We start from the raw sequence: 10,858 nt of genomic DNA, 5'->3' as shown, positions 1-10,858 counted from the left end.
GATGAAGATGAAGATGAAGATGAAGATGAAGATGAAGATGAAGATGAAGATGAAGATAAGGATAAAGATCATAACCCCTTAACTTTAACTCATCTTAACTTAAAAACTTACTCCACCTGAGCTCACCACACATTAATTCACCACACTTTAACTCTCCACACCTGAATTCACCACACCTCAACTCGCCACACCTTAACCCCCGCACCTAAATCCACCACACCTAAATCCACCACCCTTAATTCACCACACCTCAACTTTCTCACCACACCTTAACTCACCTCAACTCACCACACCAAAATTCACCACACCTTAATTCACCACACTTCAACTTTCTCACCATAACTTAACTCACCACACCTGAATCCACCACACCGTAACTCCTACAGCCAATCCCACCACACCGCAGCTCACCACACCCAATTTCACCACATGACATGATATCACTTGATGTGGCATCAAAGGCATAAAATGAACCAAAATAAATAAGATTTAGATAGAGGTGAAAAAAGGGATAAAAAGGAAATACAACTGAAGACTGTGCGATGTTATATTGTGGTGTGTTATGCTTCATATGTTATGTTATTTATTCTTATGTTATGGTTATGTTATGTTATGCCAAGTACTAAGCTAAACTCCCCTCCACTTAACCCATTCCAACTAATGTTATTTTAGCTCATTCAACTTACATAAACTATCCTTAATTTTATCGGTTGAATTTCAACCGCTGGGCGAACACTAGTATTTTTAAATACACAAGTGTGCTAAAAAATCTAAATTTATACTAAAAAAACTTTTTTTTTTTTTTTGAAATTTCCATTCAAATTTCCTCCCTTTTTTCTGGCTGGCAGATTTTTGTGTAGATTTTTCTGTTTGTTTCCCCGATATTTGAATGCCAGGAATAAGTGTCGATTTATTTGTTAGGTGAAAATTGATAATCACCACAACACATGCACCTCCCCCGCCCACCCTAGATCATTTCAGCATCAAAACAAAAACCTAAGAGTTTTCCAAATCTATTCGAGCAGCGTACATCAATCAGCTCAGAAGTGTGTGTGAATGTTTGCGTCGAAGATCGGCGATGCGTCGGTGAGGCAGTATGTAGACTACTTTGTCTAATCCGTTCGTCGCTACGGCCCATAATCACTGAGTTATGTACTCATTTCCATTTCTGAATTTTCACATTTCACTTTGAGATTTGCGCAAGCAAAGAACAAAACCAAAAAAAAGAAGCAGGCAATGAAATGAGCAACAGGTAAAATGAAAAAAAAACAGCAAAATGCTCGCTCTTATGGAAAGAGTGATCTTGTGTAGATAAGTGAAAGTGCAATTATTATAAATAAAAGTAGCGTGAAACAGCAAATCTAATTGAAAGTACTAGGTAAAAGAATGTATGTGTATACATAAATGCATTTGAGCGAAATAAATTTTAATGAAAATGCGGTGGAAAATAATACATTAAAGAAAAATTGAAAGTGCCGTAAAATGAGAAAAAAATTATGAAAAATATAAGTAAGTAAAACAGAAAACCGCAAAAGCCTGCGCGGGCTTGCCAGCTTTTGTAGCGCACAAAAAAAATCAAATTTGAAAAGTAATAACTGCCAATATAATTTCTTCACTCAACAACGGATATTATTGCATTAGCTCGCGAGCAAGTGTTTTTCACACATGTACGAACACGCCTTCATATGAGTATCCATTGAATTGTCATAGGTGCATATCCATATGTAGGTATACATATGTATGTCAATGCACCTTCACTCATGTATGATTGCACATATGTACATATGTATACTCTTATGTAATTTTATTAAGTTTATTCACTTAAATTGCCATTCTGCGCGCACCCACATTTTATTATTTGTTTACCGCTTGTTTTTATAACACTGCATGTATAAATATGTATGTTTTATTTCATTTTAATGTTGACATGGTTGATCTTGTAGCAATTAACTAGAAAAAAAGCGTTGTAAAATGCATTAGCTCATGCCCTACTTTTGCCGAGGGCACTCGCTGTTGTTGCTTCGACTGTCAATGTAAAATGCTCTATCATGGCACAATTGGCGATGGTCAGCAAAGGTATCCGACACTTATTTACTTACCTGCTGATATATGGGAGAATCAAATTACCTGGACGTGTATTGAGCGTAGATTTTTCTATATTTAATTGACCATTGTGTCATCGCGGTTTTAGTGGCAAGTTGTGAGTGCTATAATAGGAGGTCGCAAGGCTCCTTTTTCTAGGTCCATAAAAGTAAGTAAGGTGAATGAGAAAACAGCGGACTCTTACTTTTATTAATAAATTACTTGCCTGGAAAAGTATAAAGAAGGAAGTGCTATTTAAGCGCATTGGCTAACATGCATAACTGCAGTTTCAGCAAGCTTATGAAAAAATTCCTAAGGGCTTTAAATTAATTTGTTTTCACTATAAAATTAATATATGGGTAACACGTAACATTGATACAGAGCTTTTTGTATAAGCGTCTAATAGCCATGTAAGACAAATAAATTTAGACTTTATATAATGCCGAATTTTCACTAGGCATTGAAATGACAAAAAATGTCTGCCATTAAAAAAAACGCCATGTGGAAATGAACTTAATGACCATTTTTTAACGTAATGACACAATTATTTTTTAATGCGCAACTTTGTCATTTGTCATTTTTGCCATTTAATGCCTAGTGGAAATCCATCATAAGTCGCTGGAGGTGCACGGCCTCACCTTGTAATAAAGCTTATAGATACCAAAATAATAGATACCAAAATGAGAGATTGATATTACAAGTTGTAATTTATAAATGCAATTTTATCCTCAATAGGAATATTCTAATCAAAATCGTTTGTATATTGAATTCCCCTGAGAAATTCCACCGAAATCGGGGAATTCTCCCCCGGTTGGAATCACTGATTACACCATAAAATTTTCTAAACAAGTGGCAACCCTGTTCAAAAATATTTTGGAAATTGATCTCTTTTAAGTAATACTGTAACTATATGTTATGTACCTTTGTTTGATACCCATTTTTTTTTTTATTATTTCATTTATTATTAATTTAAGTGAACTAAATTCTTCAAACATTACTCAAAAATATTTTAGAAATTAAACTCTCTTAAACCATTTTATTCTGCAACATTAAACTTTCCAAACATGTGGCAATCCCCTCAAAAGTAATTTATAAATTATGCTTTAATTTATTTTATCAATTTAATTGATCGACATTTTTGAAACATGTGGCAACTTTCTATTTTTTATGTTTTAAACCATCCGGAGTTTACAGCGAACAAATAAAAAAAAAAAATAATTATCAGACCGTTTTCGCGTTTTTACTTACCTGCCGAACAAACGAACTTAACATTTTTATATGTGTACTCGTATCTAAATTTGCGGAGAGAGCTTTTACGAAGTGGTCGCCTATATATCAGTCCCCACGCAAAATATATTCTGCGGGAAAAGTTTTTAAGGCTCTCAATAGATTTTGGATATGGGCGCGCACAAGGCAGAAATTCTCCCTTGTTGCCTTTATTAAATAAAGGTACAGATTTTCTAAGCTTTCTATAGGCTAATCATCACTGTAGGATGTGCAGGATGTGTTGTGCAGAAAGAGGGAGAGATCTCATTTGGTATGTCCACTGCATATGCTTTTTTAAAGCTTTTTGCAAATTGTTATATGGATTCTCGCAGACCAAAAGCTCTATCTGATCGTCGCTAATTCAAAATTAAAGTTTTAAATAGACCTGGCACAGAGAAAAAGCTCTCTCTCTGACCAATTCGGGTGCATAAAAAAATTCTTTGGCCATCACTGCCTTGAAGCTATGGAGAAAAGGCCTTAAAAAATCATTTGATTAAATTGCTCTTTATATTTCTCAACTTTTTATAAAATTAAGCTCCCGCGAGTAAATCTTGACTGAAAAAAGGTGGCGATTAGCTTTATTGTTTCCCTCTCAGCATATTATAGGTAGAGAATTATTGGGCTATACCCGTCAAAACCAAACATAGCCTACTCGAGGAACTTTCTAAAGCTTTATATCGGTAACGGGCAAAAGTCGGAGGCGTGCAGAGCTTTTTTAAGCTTTTTAAATATGTATTTTTTTAGTAGTCAATAACAAAATGTATTCCGCGGGAGGAGCTTTTAAAGCATCCAATAGATTTTATATAAACGCCCGCTGTTTTATAGTGACCTCTGCAGAGTCAAAGCGCTCATTGCTCATTACTGCTTTGCGTTGTTTAGATTTTGTATGGAAGTGAGCAGAATAAAAGCTCTCTCTGATCGTTTTGGGCTATAAAAGATAGTTTGTTCGCAAAGTTCCGCTTAGTGTTCCTAAATAATCATGCTTTCTGTCTCTTCATTTTGTAGTACTTAGCTTTTGGCATCTCCTTAGCATTTCTTGGTGGAAACTATATATCTTTGTTGCTTTATGACTTTTTCTTAAGCAAAATTCATAGTCTTGGATAATAATTAAAATTTTATTAATTTCGCTTTTTCCGCTCAGTCAAGTGTAGTGCGCAACACATAATTTTTCTTTCGTCAATGTAGCTTGATTGATGTGGGGGTGGCAAGAATGGTGGCAGCGCATTCAAGTGCTGTTGACACAAATCATCGACTGGCAGTATGCCACTAACACGCATTACACACATGTATACATACATACATACATACATATTAAAACCATTTACAATATGTACGAGTATTGTCTGCAAATATATAAAAAAAAACAGAAACAATCAATTCGAGCATATAAAAAGGCGGCAGTGAAGTAGACATGCATACATAAATATGTAGGGATAGATGTGAAAGGGTGTGGCTATGTACGTTTGCATATGAATATGTGATAGAAACCAGAATAATATTTGTGAGCTCCATATGGGGCGACTGAGTTGCGTAAGTGTGAGTTTGTAGCAATTTTTCAACAAAGACTAAGAGCAAGCGAATGCGCTTTTACTACTATATACTACTATAGACAGACTACGCACCCATAGATATCGTCAGACATACATACATGCATATGTATGTACATATGCATGCACACTTGTCTGCTGAGTGCCGCTATTGATGGGGTTAATTGAAAAAATTTATTATGTCATTAGGTCACATGAACACAATGCTGTGAAATTAAGGTTGATGGTGAAATGAAACAAAAAAATATTCACAATAAGCTCACAGTCAGTGAGTATATAAAATGTCAATAAGGTTTTACTATAGTGTATGGATATAGACATGGATTTTCGCTGTTTATTGAAAATTGAAAATGCATTCTCAGCCTTAACCGTTTGCTTACAAGGCAAAATAACTCATCAAATACACAATAGTCGACCTGACTGACAGGCGTTTGCCCTTTGCACTGGCTTTCATATCGACCTAATTTTGGCTAACAATTGCCTGTATGAAAATGTTATCGGAAATAGAAATTTAAATTGGAAATAGCAAATGGAAATTGTAATTATTTTTATACTTTATTCTGCTTGCAGTCATTTACTTGGCTTTGTTGGAATTTCGCTTGCTCTGTATACTGATTGAATACTGAATATTCTGTTAAAGAGCAAAATAAGGCAAACACGTAATGAATTCGGATTTTTTGGGTTAGATTTAGGGTGGCCCTTAAAATATCAACATCTAAATTTTGTGCGCGGCATCCTTTTATTTTGTTCAACGTGCAAAACAAACATCCGCGAAAATTTCAAAATTTTAAATACATTTTTAAGGGACGCTACGTGGATGTGATTTTTTTTTTTTACATCGCAATAATTAGACAAAATTTATCTTTAAAATGTGATAAGTTTGACATATTATTGAAGTTTATTCCTATCAGTTCATAAACTCGCTGAGCTATAGCTGGTCGAAGTCAAAATTTTGTGCAACTTTTGCGATTTAAAAAAATTAAACTTTTCCAAGCCCTTGCACCAAAATTTTTTTTATTTTTATTCTTTTGATCTCGTGGCTGATTTTATATTATTGGAACTTATTCCTATAAGAAGAGCTTTAGAACAGCTGGTCAAAGTAAAAATTTTGTGGAATTTTTGCGATTAAAAAAAAATCGAAACTCAGATACCAAACCCATTTTTGTTTTGTTTTTTAAGTTCTCGTGACTGTTTAGATTTTGTACGTAGAACAAAACAAAGAGGTGTCAATGATGTTGATATTTAAAGACCACCTTAATGTGTTTGTATCAATTGTTTCATACATTTTTTGTTAATAGAAACATATCTGAGCGCCATTCAATGTCCAGCTAAAAAATTTTGATATTTGGTATATGCTTGAAGAATTGTTTTGGAATATTTTTTAAGAAAAAAATTTCAGCATAACGCCCAATTTTCTTTTTTTTACAAATATGTGACGATATTTTTAACAAAATTCGAAAAAATTTATAACAAGATTAGGTCATATATTTTTAATAAACTTTTGAGTAGAATACATTCTTTTTATAAATTAATGCAAACTTAAGATTGCACATTTTTGGTATAATTCAAAATTCAAAAAAAGTTACGTACATACATCTTTTATAACATAATTTTAGAATGGTAATTTTAGCACAAATTTCAAACAAATTTTAAAAATGTTGCAAAACATAATTTTATAAGGCAGTATCTAGTAACGTATTGAATAAGAAACTTTTACACTTTTTTTAGCAAACAGCTTAAAGATGTCAGACTCTTTTAAACTAGAAAATCTCGACTTAAAAACATTTTTACGACATTATTTTGATTAAAATTTAGTGCAAAATTTAAAAAGTAAAAAAATAGCATTTTAAAACATAACTAGAGAAAAATTTATAATCATTTCAAAATCATAATTTATTAAACATTTTCCAAATTCTAAGCTAAAATTTCAACATTAAAACTTATATAATTTCAAGTCATTTTAGAAAAATTTCGAATATTTTATCTTAATTTTTTCCTTTGGAATCGAATTAACATGTTTTCGAAATTATTTTAGAACTTTAAATGAGTATTAGAGTTTTGTATTCAAGTCAAATAAATTTCAAGAAGTTTTAGAAGTACATATTTTGCATAATTTCAGAAGGAGATTTTATGGTGTCGCTTTCAAGAAGATTTAAACAAACTTTTGGAACATAATTTGAATTGAAACTTATTAGTACTAAATCCAGAAAATTTTATAATAATTTGAGAAGCATAATTTTACATGAAACTTTTAGTATAAAGCTGAAATGTTGTTCAACTTTTAGTTAAATGTTAATCATTTTATAAAAATGTAGGTTATATTTTTTAAAATAATTTTTTTTTTTTCTCGAATTCACAAAGTTTTTGCAAACATTCATGAATATCAATAATGTGGAAAATTTTTAGTATCTATTAAATTCAGCAAATTATCACAAACCTCTTAGAACAAAAATTTTATTGAAGATATTTTAGTGCAAAGTTGAAAATGTGTATGCAAATATGTACACATTTTAAGACATAACTTTAGAATGAGATTTTACGTTAAAGTTCTAAATAGTGAAGACTTTTGAATTAAAAAGAACTAAATAGTACTAAAATCAGAAAATTTTATAATCATTTTGGAAGCATAATTTTACAAGTAATTTTTGGTACCTAGCTCACGAAGTTGTTTGGAGTATTAAATTTTATAACTTTAAGTTAAAATTTCTATTATTTTTGAAAAATTTAGAACATATTTGTTTTTTAATAATTATTTCAATCGAATTCACCAAGTTTTTACAAGCATTTTAGAACATCAGTTATGTAGAAAAGTTGTATTATTAAGTTCAGTTAGCCTTCGCAGACATTGCACAACCAAATTTTAGTACAGAAGTTTTTGTACAAAGTTTAAAAAGTTTTTACAATTACAATTTTGAAACAGAACTTCAGCCTAGGTCTTTTTAGTAAAATTTTCAGCATGATTTAAAAAACTGTTAAAAATTATTTTAAATAATACATTTTTTGTACGAATTTACTTCTATTGGTACATCTATTAACATTTTTTAGTACATAATTAAATTTAAATTTTTGTGGTTTGTGGCCATCTAATAATTTAAAACAAATACTACTCTTGAGCTGGAGGTAATTTTCACGAAATATTTTATTTACAAAGAAACAATAATTTATTATTTTCTGGTATCTTTGAATTTCAGTCAATCTGAGTTTTAGCAAGTTTGGTTTAATCTACCTGTGACTTTTAGTACATTTTATTTCCAGTACATTGGGATTTTTTTCTCCATTTGATTCTTAGTACATAAATATAATAACAAGCATTTTGATTTTTAGTACCTGTGATTTTTGGCACATTTAATGTTTGGTGGATTCATTTATTTAATGTTTAGCAAATAAACCTTTAAAGTTTTTTGGGGCACCAGAATATTGGCGTGTCTAAATTTTACCATTTTTAACTTCATTATCAACAATTTTTAGTAAACGACTATTAGTACACTTTATTTTTATACATAGATTTGATTTTCAGAACATTTAATTTTTCGACAGTTTACTTTTTTAGTACTTATGTATTCTTTTACTACTCATGAATACTTGTAAGTTAGGTTTTTAGTACACATTAAATCTTTAGTGGATTTATTTTCGAGTTAATTTCATTTCATCAAATGTGTTTTTAGTACAAACGTTTTTTAGGGTAATTGGGCATCACAAATCGGTAAAATTTTTGCCAATTTTGAATTTTAGTACATATCTACGAATTTTAGTATACATATAAGGTTTTAAGTATGCATATGTAATTTTTAGTTGATTTGATTTACTACCAAATTTAATTTTTTGTAAATTTTTAGTGATTTTATTATATGTATTTTTTCTCATCTTTTTCAGTCACTGAGCGCCGCAATCGGACGCAATCTCCCATAAATACATCCACATCCACACACACACTCGCACCCGCCCCCACGAAACCACACCAACATGTCTGCGGCCACCACATACACGCGCCTCCGAAATTTGGGACCCAGTTCCAGCAACAAAATGGCGCCCAACACAACAATGTTTTTCGACAAAAAACCCACTAACGAAGCCACATACACACTGAAACTTGGCGGTGCACAGCTAAATGGCACAGGAAATGGCAAAAGTTGTAGCGGCGGCGGTTCGCACAGTGTTGGCTCCAGTGAATCTTCAGATCCATTAGAATCAGATTGCAGTGAGGAGACCGAAGAGGAGGAGGTGCCTAAACACGTGCTGGACGATGAGGCGCGACGACAAGCGCGCAAAAATAATGATATACACGAAGAGGAGGATGATGTAGCGGAAGAAGAGGATGATGAAGATGAAGAGCTCGATGAGGAGGATGACGATCCCGAAGAGGAGGAAGAGGATGATCCCGATGAGGTGGATGATGGAAATGAGACTGACGATGAGGGTGATGATGATGATGAGACAGATGACAGCAGCAGCGTCGAAACGGCGAAAGGCGTGCGAAAATATCATCTGGATGATTTTCAAATAATCAAGACTGTGGGTGAGTAAACGCAGACTAATTATAGCTAATATTCATAGTTTACACGTACATATGTATTTATATGATTTGCACGCTTCCCTACATGTGTCGCTGCTTGCTGCTCGCTCGCATGCTGAGCTAATGTTTATTGGAGCCGGCAGGCAGTAAGCAACAAATACAATTAGAATTGTGAAAATTGCCCGTATGATTCATTTTAAGCGAAAAATCAGAGAAAATAATTAGCTTATTTATGTTCACGATCGTGCGCTGATTGGGTGTATCTTCTAATAAGCAACAAAAAGGTGTTGCGTTTTGTTTTTGTTCTCTCCTTTATTGTTTATACATATAAATTGCGTAGGTGGCGTGTGTTGAACTCTTTGAATGTACATTGGGGTGGTCCAAAAATGCCCTCTAGGATTGTTCTTAGCGAAAATATATACCCTTATTTTTTATTTTGAAATCAAAAAATATTTAGAGGTCGCTCAAAGCGCCCAAAGTTCTCAATGTATTTTATGTGGGGAAAAAAAACAACTTTTCGTAGAAATGGTATAGAATAGTTAAAAATCAATATTTTTCTACCAGAAAACTCTGCTTATCTGCAGGAGATTCCCAATAATAATACCCATGTGTTTATATAACCATTTTTTCATCGCAACTATAATTTATAGGGCCACCAAAAACACACAAAACCCCGAAAAATGCAATGGGGCGACCAATAAAAAATCGTTAGTATTAAAGAATGGTTAAATAAACAATTGGGTATTATTATTGAAAGTCTCCTGAAGAGACCAGAGTTTTCCGATCGAAAAATATTGACTTTCAAGAATTCTATACCATTTGTACGAAAAAAATTATTTTTCCCATATAGAAATACATGGAAAACTTTGAGCGCTTTGAGCGACCTCTAAATATTTTTTGATTTCGAAATAAAGAAATAGGGGTATACTTTTTCTCGATATAGAACAATCCTAGGGGGTGAGAGCATTACAATTCCGACTTTACTGTTTTTAGACCACCCTTATGTACATACGTATGCATGTATCTTCTAACGATGAATGATCGCCCTAAACTCAAAACATGACTCATGATAGCGATCATTTGGACGTTAATTAGAAACTTTTTCTGGCTATTGAAGTTGGCTGCTAAGTTGGAGGAAAGCGCGAAAGATCGCTTTGAAAATCACGATTGATCGAGCGCACGGGCTGTTGTTAAACAAACTAATTGAATATTTAATTTGTTTAAACATTGAGCGACCGCTTTGCGAAAAAGCTTAATAAATTACAGGATTCTAGTAACTATATCGAAAAAGAAAACCCGAGTATTTTTTGCTTCTTAATATTTAGTGATTCATTAATATAAGCGTCAAAATTTTAATGTATCGTTCAAATTAAAGATTCTAGAAATCTCGAAAAGTGTCGAATAAAGTATGAAAAGTCACAAAAAATACCGATAGGGACCTAAAAATCCT

General features: G+C 32.5%; 1 protein-coding gene across 1 annotated transcript in view; it reads left to right on the top strand.

Moving 5' to 3' along the window:
• LOC118740087 (cAMP-dependent protein kinase catalytic subunit 3-like) overlaps nt 1-10,858 on the top strand; it is a gene marked incomplete at its 3' end in the record, with an annotated part of 65,371 nt that overhangs the window by 9,551 nt on the left and 44,962 nt on the right. Inside the window, exon 2 of the mRNA XM_036471580.1 lies at nt 8,769-9,411. Coding sequence (XP_036327473.1) covers nt 8,859-9,411 — 553 coding nt within the window. The remainder of the gene's footprint in view (nt 1-8,768; nt 9,412-10,858) is intronic.

This window comes from Rhagoletis pomonella, unplaced genomic scaffold (assembly GCF_013731165.1).
Source record: "Rhagoletis pomonella isolate Grant_MI unplaced genomic scaffold, Rhpom_1.0 Rhpom_scaffold_00005, whole genome shotgun sequence".
NCBI classification, from domain to species: domain Eukaryota; kingdom Metazoa; phylum Arthropoda; class Insecta; order Diptera; family Tephritidae; genus Rhagoletis; species Rhagoletis pomonella.
Note: the sequence above shows the minus strand (reverse complement) of the source record. Positions and strands in the feature narration are given on the sequence as shown.